Below are 20,602 nucleotides of genomic sequence, written 5' to 3'. Positions count from 1 at the left end.
AAATAAAGCCTACCTTGCCACAAATTCCTATTTCTACTGTAAAGAAGACCATTTTTGAAAGAAAATTGCATTACCCAAATAGTATGCTTTTGTTTGCGCCAAACACGGTCCATTTGTGCGCTCTTATTTTGTAGCAAAACTGACCCGGATATACTAGAGTCAAGCCAAATGACTTGCATCGTTAATATTTGACAACATTGGCGACATTCTCTTAACGGAACATAACAAACATGTAATTATACGATAATCGAGTTGCGATCGCGTTTTGCATGGCTAAAGATATTGGACTGCAAATGAAAGGGAATCATTGAAGGTACAGTTTTTTCTTTTTTTTTTTTTTAAATCGATGGGCATTTAGTTTTTTTCTTTTTTTCTTGAGGCGCACGTAGCGTTGCTGTTTTCAGCTCCGTCGCTGCTGCAATCGGGCATGGACATTTAAAACGTGTTTGTATTACAAATACGTCTGCTATTTAATAGCGTGGCGTGCGGCCCTCGAAAGGAGGGAAATTTAACCTTTGGGCCTTGTTCTGTAGCTGTATAAGATAACAACAATGAGCTTCTTCAGTTTTGGACAAAATGCGGAGATCGACGTGGTGCTCAACGACGCCGACACCAGAAAAAAAGCAGAGCACAAGACGGAAGATGGCAAAAAGGACAAGTATTTTCTCTTCTACGACGGAGAGACCGTCAGCGGCAGGGTCAACGTCACACTCAAGAGCCCAGGAAAGAGGTTGGAACACCAGGGCATCAAGATTGAATTTGTCGGACAAATCGGTAAGCATGTTATCTATTCATCCATCTAGAGTACAAGAGATACCCATCAGAGACCTGCGAGCTCCTTTACTCCGCATCTCTCCATCTCATGCAAGAGGGAAAAATGAATGTGTATATTGGAAAATATTGTCTAGCATTCCTGCATGCTGTACAAGTACATAACAACCTATCCACTGCAAATAATCTGCCACAGAAGAACATTTACAATTCATAGTGAACACGCTCTCAAAAGGCGGCTGTAATTGCATACCGATGCCACAAGATGGCAGCAATGAAACTAAAACGGATAAAGTCTTACCTTTACCACCCAGCTACTCTTGAACCCATGTTTCTTTCATAAACTGTTGTACTACAAAGCTGTACAAATGCAATAAGCAAACATTTACTGAAAAGTGACTTAAAGGAGACTCATAAATAGTAATACCTAGTTTACTAGCTATATAATCTGCTGGTATTTGCAAAATGTCAGTTTTCCTTCTTGAAGATAGGGAAAACTGATTACGTAAATGCATGTCCAAATGGGTCAACATTTGGCTTTTTGTTCTCAGAGCTGTATTACGACCGAGGGAACCACCATGAGTTTGTTTCCCTGGTTAAAGACCTGGCGAGGCCCGGTGAGATGACCCAATCGCAGACTTTTGACTTTGAGTTTACCCACGTAGAGAAGCCCTACGAGTCCTACACCGGCCAAAACGTCAAACTCAGGTAAACCTTCAGAAAATATAATGACCTTTCACCTGTTGAAGTGGACAAGCTACATAAATTTCTACCTGGGTGCAGATACTTCCTTCGTGCAACAGTAATCCGAAGACTTAATGACATCAGCAAAGAGTTGGACATTGTGGTGCACACACTCAGCACTTATCCAGAACTGAACTCTTCTATTAAAATGGAAGTTGGCATCGAGGACTGTCTCCACATTGAGTTTGAGTACAATAAATCCAAGTAAGGATTAGTCACTTTTGCATTGTGGGCAAAATGTGGGTAATATATATAGGAATTACCTTCTAATCCTTCTCTCTTACAGGTACCACCTTAAAGATGTAATCGTTGGAAAAATTTACTTCCTCCTGGTGAGGATTAAGATAAAGCATATGGAGATTGACATTATTAAGCGGGAGACGACTGGGACGGGCCCCAGTGTGTACCATGAAAATGACACCATTGCCAAGTATGAAATTATGGATGGAGCACCAGTGCGGGGTAAATATAAACCCTGTTATTTTTTTTCCAATAACGATTGAACATTGTTCCACAACGTATTGTTAGAACTTAAATCTGAAATATTTTCACTGTTTTCTGCTTTTAGGCGAGTCCATTCCTATCCGGTTGTTTCTCGCTGGCTACGACCTTACTCCCACTATGAGAGACATAAACAAGAAGTTCTCAGTGCGCTACTATTTGAACCTGGTGCTCATTGATGAGGAGGAAAGGCGCTACTTCAAACAGCAGGTACTGCAGCCGTGCATGTCAAAGCATTACTATGACAAATATTTCCACTCTGCGGGAGTGAAAGAGGGGAGAGGCTTAATGTACCAAATAAGGAAAATGCTTTTCTGTGATTGTCAGCTGCTATGATCAGCATTCAGCACTTTGCTTGCATGGACGGGCAACTGGGTCACAGAACATGTCATTTATAATGCAGTGCATGTGTAGACCTCAACAGAGATGATACAGATGCTAAATGACTCATTCTATCGCTCAGTTAAATTGCCAGCAATTATTTCCGGCTGGTATTCTTATATAATGTATTCATTTACAGATGGGGGAGGCTTCCATTAAGTTGTAAGCCTTGATTTATACTAAGGTGTTAAACAAGTATAGCAAAATGTATGTCATGTAAAAGTGGAATTTTAACTAGATAGAAGATTGAAGTGACAAAACATAAGAATGAAAGATTTTAGAATGACATCACCCCAAAGAAGTTTTCTGCAGGTAAAATATGTATTCATTTGACATGTATTTGCAGGAGATCACACTGTGGCGTAAAGGCGACGTGGTAAGAAAGAGCATGTCCCATCAGGCCGCCATCGCCTCCCAACGCTACGAAGGCTCAGCCGCCTCAGAGAGCGCGTTGGAGCAATGCGCCAAAGAAGAAAGCGGGTCCGAGCCTCGCCTTAGACTGGATCGGGGGTCTCCATGAGGCAACAAGCGTCCCCGCCAGAGAGGAATTTTAAGGGAGACTGGACTGAGTTTATCTTCCCTCGCTTTGTTTTACTTGGATTTTGTTCGTCAGCGGTAAACTCAAACTAAAGTACCTCCCGCGTAATAATTCCTCCGATTTTCAAGCTAACGCCATTCCATGTGTACTCCTAATGCTATTGCGGCTAAATGAGTTAAAAACTTTGAATAAGCGACATTCCACTTATAAAAAAACTCAGAAATGTGAAATCTATCCAAGTTTTATTCTACGCATGTAGATGTGTAAATAAGAGATTCAAATCAGCATTCTGGCGGCTTCACTAGGTCGTCACTTCTTAGTGTTTCATTTGTTTAGACAAGTGTGTCCTCCTGCGCCTCAAACATGATTTAAGTCTTTTAAAGCAGAGTTACGTTACAAATATTTAGATCTTTTTGCAAAGAAAAATGTTTGTCCTCCGATTGTCAAATAAATTAATGCAAAATAGAAAAAAAAGCCACATTTATTTTGCTTTCTGGTGTCTTCTTTTTTCATCCAAAACAGTTCACATAGAAAATGGTCACTATATATCATATACTTACTTAAATGTATAAAATGGAAAAAAAAATTATTTCAACCCATCGCGAAGTCACAGTGGTTCTTGTTCCTCCAAGCTTAGAAGAAAGTCAAATTCTTCTGCAGGGATAATAAATAAGCAAAGGGGCTGTTGCTAAGTTTGAAAAGATCCAGTGACGAGATACTGACTAGATTCTAGTGAATTACCACTGGTGAGTGGCTGGACAGACAGCCTAGGCCGAGTGAACAGCATTGCATTCTTCAGAGGCCCCCCTTTGGTGCTATGCTGCAGGTGGTACTTTTTGAGTTCGCCAAGAGGAAGAAAACGCTTCAACATTCTTTGGTATTGCACGTCCACCTGAGAGTCAAAACCTTTGTCATCCTTCCTCACCTATCACTATCCTGCATTTGCTGTTGTTCGTGTGTTGTTGCCAGTTTTCAAAAAATATAATTTTAATATATTTTTAATTTTTTAAATACATGGGAATTATTCATTTTTCCAAAGGGATTTCATTTCCATATTTACCGTAATAACTCAAAATTGACTTCTTTATGTTCCCACATTTTTTGAAACACATTTCCAATTTCATTTCTGTGCTTTGTTTTACTTACCATTCTCCATTTAGGGTTTTCTTTCGTGCTGCTGGCATCAAAATGAACATCTTTTTTGTCAAATTGAGTGTGGTCCACATATGCTTCCTTCACTATCTGACAAAAGAAAGAAACAGCAAGTTTTAATAATTGTAACATGAAATCATTACAATCAGAGTAATGCCTTATATTAACATTTGCACAAGTAATTTACTAGGAAAAATGCAATGCATGATCTTACTTTAATGAGTCCAGCTATTCCAGGTTCTTTACAGTTGCTGTGGTAAAAGAATGCCAGGTGGCCTTCTTTCATCTGATGCATAAAGTTCCGTGCCTGAGAAAAATGCAGCAACAGTTGTGTTAAAGTCTCCATTTTGGTTTTGTTTTAGTATTTAGACACTAAGAGCCTAGGAGTGTAATTTACCTGATAGTTGCGGACACCGTCCCAGCAGCTTGTCTGACTTGGTAAAGACTTCAGATCCTCAATCCCAAACTGCAGACATTTTGATGGTATAAAATAAGATTACCAAATACATAATACAGAAGTAGTCTTTTCATATCGTACCTTGACATCAATGCCGTTTTCAAAACGGCTTTCTGGCTCAGATTTCATAAGCCAGTGGCTATACTGTACAGTGCTTGCCTCCTCCAAAGTCTTACTGGAAGATGATGTCTTCCGCTTTTTTTCAGCATTTTGGCCTGTATTAACCACACCATGCTTTTTAAATGTGCATTGGAAGAAAAAAAATGGTAGTCCATAACAAATGCTGCTTACCTGAATTGACAGTCTTTCTTGCTCGTTTCTTTGGCGGCATTGCTTCTTTACTTTAAGGAACACAATTTGGTTTAAAAAATAATAATAATTAAAAAAACAAAAGCTGAAATAATCACGGATGGAATAAGATTACTAAATTTGTCACTTTATTCTAAACATTTATTGGAAGGGTGAGAAGCAGTACATTAAGTGGTTGATCTGACCACTTAAAAAAGTATTATTTCAACTTTTGGGGCCTTGTTGAGCAACATTTTTGAATGCTTATTTTACTTTTTCTGCATCGCAGGCTGAAAAGAATGCATTGGGTTGTCCGTGTATAAGCGTGACTTTGTATTAAACAATACAAAACAGCATGTTGTTTTGCTGAAAACCATGATAAACCCGACCAATAGTTCTTAGATCAGTACCATGTGATGTGGTTGTTTGAACGTGTATTTTATTAACATATTTTGGAGGCCTATGTGATTTTAAAAAGTCAACTGTATTCAGTTAGTACGCTGAATTGAAAAGAATGAGAATAAATCATACCTGTACGTCCAAATGGCACAAAATAAGCGGCCACTAAAAGCAGAGGAAAAGCAGGACGTCATAAAAAAAAAAAAAAAACAGCCGTGACACCGGAAGTTTTTATGTGTTTCAGAACTACATCTCCCAGTAGCACACACAGGTTGATTGTGGCGTAACAAAATAAACATGGCGGCTGCCTGGTTGTTCAGAGTTCCACAGCGGCTCACAACGAACATCTGCAAAACCCAACGTTTAATCAACAGTCGAAGTTCGCAAACTCGAGGAATAGCTTCGTGCATTGCCCGTAAGTTCCCAGGAAAAAGTATGCATGAGTTTTGCAAAGATATAAAAAATGTAAATACATTTTCTGTAAGTGTATTGTGAAAGATGCTGAAGCTGATACTGACATAGGTGGATGTGGTCGCAGCATTTTAATTACGTATACTATGACTTTACTCAACTGTCATTGGACAAAAAGAGCCTCACACCCATCACTAACACCGCCCCCTTTTTCCTCCCCATCCTATAAGACAAATAAACACGCGAAAGTTGCCACGCATTGTGCATAATATAAGATCAATATCACAGAATGATGCAACAGTTATGAAAACATTTATCATGCTTACCTAAGTGTTTGTATAGACCAAATTACCTCTCAAATATGACTTGCGCATATGAAAATATGACTTAGTCATATTTGAGTAAAAATGTAGAAATATACACATTTCTTTTAAACTATCACCTTTTTTGTTTTTCCCTGATGTTTATAGATGTACTTCAATTTGTGAGAATCAACTCCTCTGTAGTCTACCACTATGTTAGGCTTACTCAATAGTATGGTAATTATTACAGATTTTTTTAATGATTTAATTTATGTTCTTCATTATTATATTATTACTTCAGCTTCTCATGGGCTCACAGATGAACAGAAAGAATTCCAGAAAGTGGCCTTTGACTTTGCAGCCAATGAAATGGCTCCACACATGGCAGAGTGGGATCAAAAGGTAAGTTTGACAACCTTCAATAAGTGTCTCCCCTTGTTATTAATATTATTTTTAAGGTTTTAACTATATCTCAGTTCACACATTCTTAGTGGACTCAAAAATGATGAGCAGATTTCATACCAAAACATTCCATAAAATGAACATAATTTCCATTCATCTTAAGGAAATGTTCCCAGTGGAGACCATGCGAAAGGCAGCACAACTGGGCTTTGGGGGCATCTATGTACAGCCGGACGTTGGGGGCTCTGGTCTGTCTCGCCTGGACACATCCGTCATCTTTGAAGCCCTGTCCACTGGATGCGTCAGCACTACTGCTTACATTAGTATCCACAAGTATGTCAGAACTTTATACCGGTATCCTCACTAGTGTGTGTTGTTTGTGATGATGCAAAAAAAGAAACCTTTTAAAAAATATCTAATTCAGGCAAATTTATACAGTTATAATTAATTGCATAATTATAGAAGTTGATCATTTTGCAGCATGTGTGCCTGGATGATTGACACTTTTGGAAATGAAGAGCAGAGGCAAAAGTTCTGTCCTCAACTTTGCTCTATGGAGAAGTTTGCATCTTACTGCCTCACGGAACCTGGTCGGTCATTTATATTACCCCTAGTTGAATTCTACGACTCTATTAAATGAAGGTGTCCTTGTTTATTTCAGGCAGCGGCAGTGATGCTGCATCGCTCTTGACAACTGCACATCTCCAAGGTGACCATTACATCTTGAATGGCTCCAAGGTAAAACTTTTAATACATATATAACACCTTGCTCAGTGTTATAAGGTGGGGATGAGGGTAAATATCTTCCCTATTTTAGGTAATGGCGTGACACATTATGATATTTTTTTAATTCTTTTAAATGCAGGCGTTCATTAGTGGAGGAGGAGACACGGATGTTTATGTGGTCATGTGTCGGACAGGCAACAAAGGTCCGAAAGGCATCTCATGTGTTGTCGTAGAAAAGGGAACACCTGGTCTCAGTTTTGGCAAAAAGGAACGAAAGGTAGCCAAATATGTTGTTGTTGTTCATGTAAAACTCCAAAACACCACTAGATGTCAGAGCGGTTTCACAGAGATGTTGGTATGGAGCTGACTGAATGTACGTACTCTCAGGTGGGATGGAATTCACAGCCCACCAGGGCGGTCATATTTGAGGACTGCGCCGTTCCTGTGAGCAACTTGCTGGGACATGAAGGTCAAGGCTTCACAATTGCCATGAAGGGACTGAATGGTGGCAGGATTAATATTGGTGAGTGACCAGTGGAAATAAAGTCTATATACACGTACATATTCCCGTTCAAATCAACTCGGCTGAATATCAATCAGCGTGATTATACATAGATGTATGTATATCTATAAATATTATGCATACAGACCTTTGCTTGAAAGCAATAGCATGCAGGGAATATCCCTGTCCTCAACAGATTATTTTTTTTGTATTTTATCATAAGAGGCAGAATTGGACTAAATAAATTACTGGTATATTTTTTTTTTACTCATGAAATAATGATTATAATTAATATTTGGTTGTCAAAACTTTCCTTTATGAAGAAATAATCATCAATTATATACTATGCTCATAATACTGGGTAGTTTTTGAGCGCAATGTAAACATTTAATTTGTAATTTCATGTACCCTTGAACAGCATCGTGTTCTCTGGGTGCGGCCCACGCCTCCGTACAGCTGGCTCGAGACCACCTGTTGGTGCGTAAGCAATTTGGAGAGACACTTTCTAACAACCAAGTGAGTGCCACAGAACTGCCTTTTTCCAACATAGGTTTATTAAAACTGACTTGATACATGTGTGTGCTTTTAGTTCCTGCAGTTCAAATTAGCAGAAATGGCCACAGATTTGGTGGCCTCTCGCCTTGTAGTACGCCAGGCCGCAGTGGCGCTTCAAGAAGACCGAGCAGACGCCGTGCAGCTGTGCTCCATGGCGAAGCTCTTTGCCACAGACCACTGTTTCAATGTGAGTAATGACAGTCCAAACCATATCACATTTCGCTAACTGTTTAATGGTTCTTCTGTATTCACTCAGATCTGCAACCAGGCTCTACAGATGCATGGTGGCTATGGTTACCTGAAGGATTACGCTGTGCAGCAATTTGTGCGCGACATCCGCGTGCATCAAATCTTAGAAGGTCAGTCGTTATGTCAGTTTCAATGTTCCTGGTTGCACATAAAGCTAAATTGCTCACTTCTCTACAGGAACCAACGAAGTAATGAGGATGATCATCGCGCGCGATCTTCTGACGGAGTCCTGATACTTGGTATTTTATGTTCTTGTATGGCAGCGCTGTAGAGAGACTGGGGAAACAATTAGAGTGGATTGGACTGGAACATTTTGTCAACAAATCCAGACCAGTACAGACACTCTATGGAGGAGTTCTGTTACTAAAGGAGGTTGACAATGCTTATATCATATAACTGTAACCATTTTTCTTATATTGACTTTGCTCAGCTCTTTTTTGCTGCTACTTCATTGTAATTAAGTATTGTATTTACATTATGAAAATATATTTGAGTGAAACACTCCAAATAAAATCTTAAAACAAAATGCTAAAATCTGTCATTAACTGAGATGATATGGAGAGACAACTGATGTACATGTTCTTTTATTGAAAAAACAACTTCTAGCAATCAAAACTCAATTTCAAATGCTACATTTAGCTGCTTAACATTTTGAATAACATCATATTTATATTTACAATTATATCTGTCGTATAAAATCCCGACACAACCAGCATGGCCTATTATGGGATGTATCCTTGCTCTCTGTAATTAAGAAAACAAAAACGTCCACAAACTGTGCTCAATTTTTTTGTTAACAAATCTGCCTACCATAAAAAGCAACACATCAAATGCTCTATAACCATTGAATTTCATAGAAAAACCTGAATTTTGATCTACTGTTTTTTTGTTTGACTTTGCCCTTCATTGCCACTTTCTTTTATTTCTTTAAGCCTGAGAGACATCAATAGGAAATATGTGAAAACTACTCAAACTAAGCCATTTTCTAATCAGAAAACTAGAATATTCCATTGTAAAAAAAAAAAAAGAAAAACTGGATGAGTCAGTGAGATGAACAAAACAGTACATCCTTCCAAGAAGTCACAAAGAAGTCCCATCACAAGCAGAGAAATGTCAGACACCAGCCCCTTTCTTCCTGTGCAATCACAGGCTAAACCAGGGAGCCCGCTTGGCTCTGCGCAGGCACCATGACAGCCACCGTGCCCGTTCGGGTCAGAGTGGACGACGAGCTAGCTCGCGTGGATGCCGTGAAGGCGGGCGGCGTCTGAGGCTGAGCCCCTTCGGTCCTGGCGGGGGGCACACGGATGACCTGGGGTGGGCCCCCATTGGCGACGGGAGGCCGTTTGTTTTTGCGCGACGGCGTCCCGCCTGCGTTGTAACCCGGAAGACCCCGCAGGGTGTTGGCTTCGCCCGGGCGAAGTTGATAAGTGTTGATGACGGAACCCGTGTCGGTGGTGGATGACGGCGAGTAGGGGTAGTGATAGGCGGGCTGCCGTTGGTGGTCTGTGGGCCGAGGGCTGGTGGCGATGGATGAGAGTGTGCCGTTTTTGGACACTATATCCGAGCCAGTGTTGCTTTTGGCCCAGGATACTCGTTTTGGAGCTTGAGCGTCCTCCCTGAAGAGCATCAAAATAATGGTGAATTTCAGAAGTACACATTTGGAATCCATTGATATCCATTTTGACAGGTTCAAATGAATTATACGTCTATCTCCATCAATGAGTTGAAAGCCTTCTCACTTGATTTCATTGGCAGTTTCTTCTTCAGTATCCCGCCTCTTCCTCAAGACAAATAAGAGGAAAAGCACCATGGCGACCAGTCCAACCATGGAGCCCAGTGTGGCGGCTGCAATCATACCAGCATTGGAAGCTGCACAAATAGCATCAAGATTCACAAGGTGTTAATCACACCAGCTGGAATGGCAAGTGGGTTTTGGAAAAGTGTGGGTGAGTGTGTGTGTGTACTCACAGGTGATAACCTCCAGGTTAATGGAGCAGCTGTCTGAGCCAGCTGTGTTGCTGGCCCGGCAGATGTACTTCCCTGACATGCTTTTGGTCAGGTTGCTGAGCCGCAGGGTGCCTTGCCTCTCGTCTGCAAATCAACATGCACACACAAACATACAAACACACACACACACACATACACACACAGTCAGTATCACTTGATCACACAGACACAATTAGAGGTAACACACCTTGACTACTGCATCACATATTGGATATAGTGGCTTCTAAAGGAACTATAAACCGAAGAAAACAGGGTGCAAACATCAAACTAATACCCAATGGACTATCTAAATGTGTAATATTTGAGTATTTTTGCATATTCCATTATTTTTGGACTTTCTTTGAAAGGCGCAAGTATATTTTCACAGTGTGTATACATAATCAGGCACACACCCTCGTCATAAAAGTGTATTTTCAGAAGCCAAAAACTAAAATTATTTTATAAAAGAAAGGAAATACTGGGTCAAAAGGCTTGGCCATTGATCTTAGACTGAAACTACATCCAGGATACTGTCATTTTGTTTTAGCATTTTGCATTTTGATATTCTGACAACTTCCTCACTGTCACACCAGAATAATTTTGTGTATATGATGCTCGTGTTGACTCATTAGTTACTGTTTCCTGCCATTAATCTCTCATTTAATCCACCCCTGGTGCGTTTCCAACAGCCAGGTTGGCAGCACATATACACACAGAGCTCCACATCGCACGAGTTTGTTCTCTCACCAGATTTCTTTTCATATTTTCGCACACAAAGGTCGCAACTTCATCCAGCTCGCATATCCACTGGACTGCTTCCTCAGTATTACCAATATCGCAAATGTCCAATAACTGCTTGTAAAGCGCCAACATGGAAATAAATGAACACCATATTAGGAAGCACAAATCCGTCCTCGATTCAATTTAGGACGACAAATCAAAGCATGTTGTCATCTTGCATTATTTTTGTAAAACATGGCATATATGCTTTGTCCAATCTGATAAAATTGAAAGCAAGCAAGGAATCGCAGAATGAACCCTGGTTGACATCAGAGCGGATAACCCAATCAATTGCCTAAATCAACTGATGCGGGCCCTCGAGATTTGATTGACAAGAAAGATGTGTCAGACAGATGTGCTGTAAAGAAAAAAAGAATACAATTTTGCTAGGGTGGTCCATGGGCTGAATGGTTAGCGCTGCAGCCTCATAGTTATGGGGTGCTGGTTTCAAACCAAGGTTGGTCCTCCTGTGTGGAGTTTGCATGTTTTCCCTGGGCTGACGTGGGTTTACTCGGGGTAATCAGGTTTCCTCCCATATTATAATGCAAAAATGCAAGGAGAAAATAGGCTGTTGTGCAACACAGTTACCTTGATGTATTAATTCCATATTAAATAAACTACTACACTTCAAACTAAACTAGCCAATCATCAATCTGGCCTTGGAACTAAAAGGATGAGCAAACTGTCTACATGGTCTATAATACACGGAAAACACAATCTTTAAATACAAGTTGATATTTAATACAGTGTAGTGAATCAACACAAGACATACGGCAGTAGACAGTTAAATATTTAAAGGAGAACATTTGTAGATTGAATCTATGAAATAGAAATCTCAGTATTGTGATTATCATCTTAATTGACTTACAACATAGGGTTTCTCCTTTAAATCTTTAAAAATGTATCTCTATTCAATCTGATTTGGGACAGAGGGTGAAACAAATGCGGCGAAACCCTTACCCAAAAAACCCAGGACCAGTATAGGCTGAGGGCATGGCCTCCATTCTTTTGGGGGTGTTAGATGAAATTATGAAAAAAGAAAACAAGGAAGAGAGGAAGCGAAAATAAACAAGAATGGAAAAGTGTGACGAACGTGCGGTGGGAGGGAGTGCTGAGATGTTCTCAGGCTGGAATCCAACTATGGGCTCTTAGAGGGGGCTGATCAAGTAATGACATGGGGCTTGTTAGATTAGGCACAAAACAAGAAAGTGTAGCAATTGAGAGAGAGAGAAGAGAGAGAGATAGAGAGAAAGAGAGAGAGACAGTAAGAGAGAGAGAGGGTAAAAGAGGGAGGCTGAACGAAAAGATAAGCAGTGTCAAAGGAGAGCACCCGTACATTAAAGTGCTGCTGAAAGGATGACATTTGGACTCAAGTGTTACATTTTTCAAGATTGCAGCCAAAAATAAACAATGTCAGTCAGAGCAGTAGCTTTCATTTGCTAAATCTAAAGACTTTAGCGTCTAAAGGGATGAAGGGCGCACATTAACCGATGCTTAGTCCTTTTTGTTCAGAAGCAGATGGCCACAAATGGAAATGCAAGAACAGATTTAAATGCATTTGTTTTTTTTTTTCTTTCATATTTTCGCTTTCAGCATTTGTGCAGAGGCAGTTAAAGTCCCGGAGCGCTGCATCACCTCCCATTTGTTTGGATTTAGATAAAAAATGATTTTTTTTTTTCCCCAAAAAAAGTTGCAGTCATGAAACTAACATACAAACATAAAATCCTTAAGAAGGTCACAATGACAGTGCTTTTTTCGCCTTTTTTTTTTCAAAATGCCACATAAATAGTGTAAAAAATAGTCGAAAAAGTATTCTTGGGGCGGGTGTTGTGAACTAAAAAGAGGCAGAAAGGTTGCATCAGGATGTGATGTTGACGATACTGTGAGGGTCCTGACTCAACTAAGCTGTTAAGGGGTCACTGGCGAGGTACTATGTGACATTTACGCCAGCACAACACAACTATCACACTTCATGTTTGCCATTGCTTTGACACAACACTGACATATCTGTGTAAAATAATGTGTGAAATAATACCAGATTGTTTAATATACAATAATGTATTATTTTTCATTGTTAATCGTTATGATAATATAATATTTTTACACATTGTTGAACATTCTGTTGTTGTGACTGTGAGTATATGATCATGAGCCAAATCTGTAAATAAAAAAAAGGGTGGCAGCCGGTGACTGATGCCAACAAACAAGATGAAAGCTCTCTAATTATCATGTCCATTTGTTTCATCCTCTTAAAAAGCGGGTAGTTTTGACATATTGAATGTTATATCAGCTTCACATCAAATTTAAGCCAGGTTGATTTGACAAAATGTGTAGGGTGTTTTTTTGGGAAGCAGACCAATTCTGCTATGCAATACTAGTAGTCTCTATCCTCTTCCGTGAGTAGTATGTTTATATTATTTACAAGCCACTGTCTAGCCAGTCCATTCCACATATGATCCTCTTAAATCAGGCTTGTAGTCACTATGGATACTCACCAAGTGTTCACAAAATAATAATAAAATAAAATAAAACAGGCCTCTACTGTTATCTTCTCATTCTAACTGCCAAACGATTGTCCGACCAATGGCTGTGCAGCATTTTTAAACCCCACGACAATTTTTTTTACAGATCATAGAGCACGGGTGAGAGGATGAATCACTGTCACGTTGGTCGGTTTCGGGGGAAAGTGACCTTTTTGGTGAAAACGAGGTTGCGATTTGGACAAATGAATATATAGACTTATTTTTTCAGTTAAGATTTGGCATAATCCCTTAATTGCATTTTTGAAGACTGGTAAGCCATTTGTCCTAATACTTGCATGGCATTTATATCCGTTTTGCTAATTAAATGATGGTTAATGAGTATTACTCACTCTGCATGGGTGAGAAAAAGACTTCCTGCATGGGAGCAGTCTTGGTCCACTTGTACTGAGGAACAGGCTTTCCATGAGCAGACTTGCAACTCAGTGTCACATTGCCATTGACGACGGGCTCACCCGTCATGGTGCACACTGGAGGCGATGGTGGTACTGGGAAGAAAAAATGTCACCGTGGACGATGTTAAAGGATCCAACTTTGCGAAATGAGGATTTTTTTTAGGTGCCTGTCAAGTAATGTTGAATAAAGTGAACGATTTCTATGGTGATATTGGAGATGTCACCTTTCACATTAAGGTGCATCTGTCCAGAAATGCCAGCGCCTCCGGGTATGATGACATCACATACATAGCGCCCCGAGTCGGACTCTTGTGTATTGTTGATAAAGATGGAGAGGTTGGTGGAGGGCATGGTGGCGCTGAATCCTGCACGCTTGCTGAAGTCATTCTGGCCATAGCCCATCTCCCCAGAGCTGAAGTTGATCACCTTTTAAAAAAAAAAAGGTGTACTCATGTAAGAGTTAACTTTCCAAAACCTGTTATACAACCCTAATGACTCTAATTTTGTAAAAGCAATGGAGTGAATGAAGCGTGATACGAACCACCTGTGGTAATTAGTGAAGTGAATTACATAGCGCCTATGATAACTTGATATTCTAATTACATTGGCCGTGGGGCATATTTGGTGCTGCAGATTAAGCATATAAACAGAAATGGGCGTCCGTTATAAAGATAATCCTGATGTGTGCAGATGGCAAGCGGCGACTTTTCAGATTTCTGTGCGAGATAAGCTGCCAGGCATCAGACACTGAAACTGTTTAGATTATATTAATCATGCCAAGACTCACGCACATATACGCACACACTCTTCGCTAATATTTACAGGGGAGATGAAATATGTCATTAGGTTTGCTTGCTTCCCGTATGAACAGGTCGTTAAACATGTTGCAAGAGTAATCTCTACGTGTGACACCTAAAGACGGGATAGAAAGTGTAAGTTATATTCCTGCTTGATTTTATAGATGTGTGCTAAATAATAATCCATAATAAAAAAGCGAACCTGAATAGTCTATAATATGATTAAACTCCTTCACTGCCATTACCAGATTGATTAATTTTGACTGTGATCATTGAATTCATCAAGTGTGAACTGGAAATGAAATCATTAAAAAAAACCTAATGTCACAGATTTGAGATAGGAATTAATAGGAAAATTTCAAGAGTCAAATATACATAATATCTGCATTATTGTTTACTGCATTTAAACAATCATGAAAATAAAAATACATTTTCATCACAGATGTATGAGGTGCTGGCATTATCACTTATTCTCCTTTTTATCCACGTTAATTTATTTGCCGTGATTGACGTCGAAAGACGTCCAATCCATGAGAACTGTCCAATCCCAGTTCAAAAGCCTTCATCAGCAGCCAAAGAATGCTCTCCTGTTCCAAACATATCACATCATTCCTACAGTAGATACCACTCAACTCTTCTTTAATCCGACTAAAGATGATCACCATTGTCAAGTGGAGGTCAGCATTCGGTCATATGACACAATATTAGTTTCTGTGTTAGCCCTCTCACCTGTTTGGACTCATTCCCAGTAAAGTGCCAAACAACAGTGTTTTTGGAAATGTCCGAGTTGGGGCTGTACCAGGCATGGAGCACCACCATCTGGCCCTTCACCACCTCCATCTCCTCCCGTGGGATTTCCACCTTGTTGCTGTCACCTGTTATTGGGGCACAAACATATATTACCGACTGGTATGTGTATAAATATAGCTTGCCCTTTCAGATACTTACCATAACCCACATTAGGGCACGCATGGGAATACTGTAATCATATATAACATGACCAGAGTTTGTTTCTGTTTTTTTTTTCATATTAACTTGATTAGTTTTGTTTTTGATTCATATTTTCTTAAGTTATTCTTAGTATCTTCATTCATTCATTTACTGCATACCCTCACAATTACAAGAAGAGACACTCTGAATTTTGGCCAGCCAATCGCAGGGCGCATTCGGAAGATAAATATTTCAAAAAATTAACATATAGTAATATTGATTTATAAGAAACATATGTTCTTTATTATTCATAGTGTGGCCAACATAAGGCAAAATGTGTGGACCCAGTTTTCTTTTGTAATTTACCAAAAATAGTTGCATGCTCTAAAGGATTTAAGAGATATTAAATGGGTTTAAAATTATGGCACATATGTTTGCTAATTTAAATGTAAACAATGGTGTTACTACTATTATTATTTTGACTTATCGGCCACAACAATATTCAAGCTGTCCAAGTGATGCTTTACTAGTGTCTCAAAAAAATAACACTCAGAAATTAGCCAAAGTGAATTTGCAACAGTCAATTCATTCATAGCATGTTACTTTTATGCCTTTTTGATTTGGGAATCAATTTTATTAGAGTTATGTTAATTATAGAACTGAAGAAAACATTGTGAAAAAAATCACAAGACAAGAGTCAGAAAGATTTCTCAAAATGTGAGCGCGTTTATAAGAATGAAAAACATAGTATTTTGTAGTTTGTACTCAAATGTATTCATTTTGCTGCTGTTTCTTTTCAATTCAAATTTAGCACAAGTGCACTTCCATATAACCAAAACACTTTATTGTCACATAAAATAACGAGATGGATGGAGCAACTCACAGGGTGCCCAGTCCCCAGAACCAGACAGCTGGAGCTGGATCAGCTGATCCCAGCAATCGGAGTCAGAGTGCGTCTCCAGTTTGGAATTTTAGGGATCGAAAAGCGACCCAGAGGGAAAAAAAATACAGGAAAAAAAAATCAATTCCGCCGGAAAGCTTTGACGAGGTTAGCACTCAAGGGAAAATGGTCAATCAAGCAACCAGGAGAGCATTGTGAGCCACAGATGGACAGCTGGAGCGTCTACATCTGTTCGGGCAGGAACGTCTTTCCCGTTCTGGCTTTCCCTTGCTTGTGCAGGGGCGGGGGAATTAGGAGATTGGAACTGGCTGGGCTGGGCTGAGTGAGGATGTGCACATTTTGGACAAGTTGTTATTTTGACCTGAAAAAAGTTGACTTGCAATGACTTGCTATTATTGTTTCTGTGCTTTTCCTGAGGGCAAAGTGACCTCTGTCTCAGTGGCGCTCTTCTTCCTTAATTTCTCAATCTGCTAAATCCTGTTGACTAATCCCCGAACAATCCGGAGCTCAATCCTCTCACCTCACGTGAGGGAAAGAGCTCAGCAAGCCATGGATATGATGTAAGGGAACCACACACATATACACACGGACCGTTATAGTAGATTCACAAAATATTAACATGAGCTAATCACATTGCTTCTCATGATCTCATCTTACGTTAGGCTATCTTGGAATGGCCTGTTTAGGAAGAAGAGTCCTACTTCCCGGATTGTTGTCATAACCACATAGCATGATGGAGGAAAGACCTGCCGATGAATGGAGGTTATTTTGAACAAAAAGGAAAATAGATGGAAAAGTAGAATTGTAAAAACTATGTTGGTTACCTGAAATAGATAAATATGATAACTAACTGAATGTCTGTCATCTGTGCATGAAACTAACAAAAACACCGAAAATGCACTACTACTAATCCTCTGTTTTTTTATTCATCACTCCTTTATACAAATTTAGTTCAATCAGTAAAAGCCTTAACATTTTTTGCATTGCACTTTAGAAGAGGGACCAAAATAAAACAGGGCTTTTCACAAATATTTTTGCTACACATAGCCCTAAATATATCTAGAATAAAATCACTTTGTCTTGTGATAAACATTATTACCATTTTGGGTAAGTTGTATAAATTTGCCCTGAGCTTGATGTCAACTGAAATATCCTCCGGCACCCCCGTGAACCTTGCCAGGATAAGTGGCAAAGGAAGCTAAAAAAAATGAATATTATCAGGTAGCCAATATTATTTTGGCGGGTTGTGCGCTTCAGTTTGGTGTCATTATTTTCTTTTCCTTCTAAATTCCTCAGTGTTCTTCTTTGAAAATGGCTACCTGAAGGAAATAGACGATCAAATGATCCCTGCCATTCCTCCCATTTCCAATAGATTGGACACCTACTTTTGTCAATGGCACAGATACATGAGCTGCCATTTTTTTTCACCCTGTCTTCTTTTCTTTTCCTTTTTTTTTATCTTATAAATCCTGTTAGCAATCCAATTTCATTTCCAGCACCGCCTAGTTCAAACCAATAAACAGCCTCAGTTCTGCTGTAATATTATGTAACGACAAAAATAAAAAAAAATAAAAAAATAAACATTTTCAGAATGAGGTCGTCTGAAATTTCATCCTGAATAATCAACATGGTGCGCACAAATCGGGGAGGATGATCAGGTGGACTGATGACGGATAGTGCTATGATGATAAAGATAAAGGGCAAAGGATAATACTCTGGTGTCTGCTTCATTGAGTAGGTTTAGTGTGTCATTCACTTGTTTATGAAACGGAGGAAAATCTTGATTTAATCCATGGCTGTCTCCATCTGGGACGAGAGCAGACAGAGTTGCTCCAAGATTGCAGCTCCGGATGAATCTGCTAATAAATGTCGCCTGTCTATGCAACCTCTGTTAAATCTTGACCTCAATTCCACTTCACCCAAAAGGGAAATTACACTTCATGACTGCTGATCATATATTTTACTTTCCTTCAAACAATTGTTTGGAGTAGAAATGTTCGAATATTGACATTTGTACAATGAAATATGAAAGAAACAGACATGACTGCATATATTTATACAAAAAAATCATAATTTTGTGCAATTAGTGTCATGGTATATAGGTTGTGAATCGGCATGAGCATTTTAATTAGGCAAAAATATAAATATTAATATTATTTTGTTCTCAACTGTTACATAAAATATTAAATATATATTTCTATGTATGTAAGCACTCCTCACACATAAATACCACTATTGATGTTTTAACTGGTGTGTACATTTCTTAATTGAACTTTTATTAAACATCATTGAACATAAATTATAGCCTGAAGTAGTACCACATATTGTCCAAAGGAGGCAGCACATTCCTATGATACCACAGGGGGGCTAACTAGGAGATTAGATCACATCATCATTAAAATAGTAACAGATAGGATCAGACAAATGGCAGTAAAATGCACATCAAGAAAGTATGGGCCATTTTAGATCCCCCTCCAAAACAGGTATGTCATTGTGTCATGTGTGTATTTAGCTCACTCTGTATGTGTGTCTGTGTATATGTATGCGCTCAAGAGGAGGATAAAAAGTGTGTGGCTCAGTCAAAAGCCCTGAGGGAGCCATGTAAAGTCCTGTGTGAAGATAAAGTGATCCTCTTTAAGCGGCCCTACTCTATCTCATGCAGTAATCTCGGATGCTTCCAAACCTCCTCCTCCGCTTCACCCTCTCATGTCACGTCCTCTCCTCGGAGCCAACTCTTCAACTGATACTCAAAGCAAGACTTACTATACGTCCATCTCTACATCTCTAGCTATGACATTTACCTCAATATGAATGAACACTGTCAACCCTCCAAGTCAAAATGCTGTTGACATCTAATGTCATCAATGGCAGCCAATAGACTTCAATGTGTCAAGAAACTCTAACTCCCCTTTTTTTTAATGTAGAAAAAGATGCCAGAGAAGTTCCAACTCTTTCTTCGGATGACCTCGTAAATGCAACGTCACACATAGCAAACAAAAGGGATAATATATTATTCAAGCTCCGGATTTCTATCCCCTTGTTATAATCTTTCACCAAAGCAGCCTAGAAATTGGGGTGACCTTAAAATTTCCACATTTTCTGAGAAGAACAAAAGCAGAAGCATTTCTTCTGGAGGTTTATGACAGACAGGAAGGAAAGTGGAGAAATGTAGGACAACAAAATAGCTCTCTTGGTGTTAAATGGCGTGTTGGACTAACCCTAAAGGCTTCAAAACAGATGGCACCTCAATAATAAATATTTGGGGAAGGCGCTTTTAAATTGGATTACATTAGTATAATCTCTGTAGCTATTTTCAACTATCTCGGCACACTAGCTTTAATCCCTCTTAACTTTTGATTGTGTTTTAAATTGATTCTCCTTGCACCCTCACATACACACACATAAGGATATAAACATTTATATATATATATGCACATTTATAGTCAACATCATGGACAGGATTAGATCCACTGTCACAGCTTGGATTTATATCAAATACGCCATATATAAAACAATAAATTGCATCATTTTAGTCAAGATACTATACAGTCAGTATACTATATAATTGAATCTGATGAAGGATGACACTACTAAATGTTTACTGCAAGTACTTCCAAGCAACATTGATTTAATTACTAATAAAATCATTAAGTGGCATTTTAACTATAGGGCACATTGTTTTATTTGGATGGGAGTTAAAAAAATCAGTTTACTGTTATACCAGTTTGTCATCTATGTATGATCAATACCGTTATCTATGATTAGGGAAATCAGATATGATTTAAGGTTGGCATTTATTTTAATGAATAAGAGCATGTAATTGGGACACAGCAACTAACAGAAGAAACACAGCAGAATTTTTGTCATAAAGCATTAATTCTGTATAACTCTAGTG

At 39.0% G+C, this 20,602-nt stretch overlaps 4 protein-coding genes across 7 annotated transcripts in view; 2 read left to right on the top strand and 2 right to left on the bottom strand.

Annotated features, from left to right (window-relative positions):
• Nucleotides 1–143: 143 nt before the first annotated feature.
• vps26b (VPS26, retromer complex component B) lies at nt 144–3,409 on the top strand. Of its 2 annotated transcripts, XM_077722988.1 has the most exons (7): nt 146–313; nt 534–774; nt 1,323–1,479; nt 1,555–1,719; nt 1,802–1,977; nt 2,084–2,226; nt 2,744–3,409. In XM_077722988.1, the coding sequence occupies exons 2-7, from the start codon at nt 552–554 to the stop codon at nt 2,915–2,917; spliced, it is 1,038 nt and encodes a 345-aa protein (XP_077579114.1). In that variant the 5' UTR covers nt 146–313; nt 534–551; the 3' UTR covers nt 2,918–3,409. The 2 variants fall into 2 exon arrangements, with proteins under 2 accessions (XP_077579113.1, XP_077579114.1); XM_077722987.1 differs by having other exon boundaries at nt 144–774.
• Nucleotides 3,410–3,542: 133 nt separating this feature from the next.
• Nucleotides 3,543–4,875, bottom strand: thyn1 (thymocyte nuclear protein 1). Its single transcript, XM_077722892.1, has 7 exons — nt 4,836–4,875; nt 4,626–4,759; nt 4,485–4,553; nt 4,302–4,394; nt 4,082–4,177; nt 3,677–3,827; nt 3,543–3,589 (listed from the first exon to the last, which is right to left on the bottom strand). The coding sequence occupies exons 1-7, from the start codon at nt 4,873–4,875 to the stop codon at nt 3,543–3,545; spliced, it is 630 nt and encodes a 209-aa protein (XP_077579018.1).
• A 608-nt stretch (nt 4,876–5,483) lies between these two features.
• acad8 (acyl-CoA dehydrogenase family, member 8) lies at nt 5,484–8,904 on the top strand. Its single transcript, XM_077722986.1, has 11 exons — nt 5,484–5,646; nt 6,246–6,346; nt 6,510–6,679; nt 6,827–6,936; nt 7,008–7,084; nt 7,212–7,349; nt 7,460–7,595; nt 7,993–8,090; nt 8,164–8,316; nt 8,386–8,488; nt 8,556–8,904. The coding sequence occupies exons 1-11, from the start codon at nt 5,529–5,531 to the stop codon at nt 8,609–8,611; spliced, it is 1,260 nt and encodes a 419-aa protein (XP_077579112.1). The 5' UTR covers nt 5,484–5,528; the 3' UTR covers nt 8,612–8,904.
• Nucleotides 8,905–8,946: 42 nt separating this feature from the next.
• The window catches only part of esamb (endothelial cell adhesion molecule b), a 32,164-nt gene continuing 20,508 nt past the window's right edge, over nt 8,947–20,602 (bottom strand). Inside the window, exons 1-8 of one of the 3 annotated variants that reach the window (XM_077723434.1) lie at nt 16,690–16,978; nt 15,606–15,751; nt 14,304–14,505; nt 14,017–14,172; nt 12,105–12,149; nt 10,347–10,469; nt 10,118–10,247; nt 8,947–9,994 (exon numbers count right to left, since the gene is read on the bottom strand). In XM_077723434.1, the coding sequence (XP_077579560.1) occupies nt 9,529–9,994; nt 10,118–10,247; nt 10,347–10,469; nt 12,105–12,149; nt 14,017–14,172; nt 14,304–14,505; nt 15,606–15,716 (1,233 nt within the window). In that variant the 5' untranslated portion in view covers nt 15,717–15,751; nt 16,690–16,978 and the 3' untranslated portion in view covers nt 8,947–9,528. Of the gene's footprint in view, nt 9,995–10,117; nt 10,248–10,346; nt 10,470–12,104; nt 12,150–14,016; nt 14,173–14,303; nt 14,506–15,605; nt 15,752–16,689; nt 16,979–20,602 lie in introns of those variants that run through there. The other 2 variants (XM_077723432.1, XM_077723433.1) reach the window with 2 other exon arrangements.

Source organism: Stigmatopora nigra, chromosome 8, assembly GCF_051989575.1.
Source record: "Stigmatopora nigra isolate UIUO_SnigA chromosome 8, RoL_Snig_1.1, whole genome shotgun sequence".
Taxonomy (NCBI): Eukaryota; Metazoa; Chordata; class Actinopteri; order Syngnathiformes; family Syngnathidae; genus Stigmatopora; species Stigmatopora nigra.
The sequence above is the reverse complement of the archived record's forward strand: the minus strand, read 5'-3'. Positions and strand labels throughout refer to the sequence as shown.

What these genes read in the sequence shown, in the direction of transcription:
- vps26b (XM_077722987.1), top strand. Translation starts at nt 552, where the DNA reads ATGAGCTTCTTCAGTTTTGGACAAAATGCGGAGATCGACGTGGTGCTC. An exon ending in TGAATTTGTCGGACAAATCG is followed by an intron (nt 775 to 1,322) that starts GTAAGCATGTTA and finishes TTTTGTTCTCAG; the next exon opens with AGCTGTATTACGACCGAGGG. An exon ending in GGCCAAAACGTCAAACTCAG is followed by an intron (nt 1,480 to 1,554) that starts GTAAACCTTCAG and finishes ACCTGGGTGCAG; the next exon opens with ATACTTCCTTCGTGCAACAG.
- thyn1 (XM_077722892.1), bottom strand. Translation starts at nt 4,875, where the DNA reads ATGCCGCCAAAGAAACGAGCAAGAAAGACTGTCAATTCAG. An exon ending in AAGAAAGACTGTCAATTCAG is followed by an intron (nt 4,760 to 4,835) that starts GTAAGCAGCATT and finishes TGGTTAATACAG; the next exon opens with GCCAAAATGCTGAAAAAAAG. An exon ending in GAATAGCTGGACTCATTAAA is followed by an intron (nt 4,178 to 4,301) that starts GTAAGATCATGC and finishes TTCTTTTGTCAG; the next exon opens with ATAGTGAAGGAAGCATATGT.
- acad8 (XM_077722986.1), top strand. Translation starts at nt 5,529, where the DNA reads ATGGCGGCTGCCTGGTTGTTCAGAGTTCCACAGCGGCTCACAACGAAC. An exon ending in GCTTACATTAGTATCCACAA is followed by an intron (nt 6,680 to 6,826) that starts GTATGTCAGAAC and finishes ATCATTTTGCAG; the next exon opens with CATGTGTGCCTGGATGATTG. An exon ending in TTGGCAAAAAGGAACGAAAG is followed by an intron (nt 7,350 to 7,459) that starts GTAGCCAAATAT and finishes ACGTACTCTCAG; the next exon opens with GTGGGATGGAATTCACAGCC.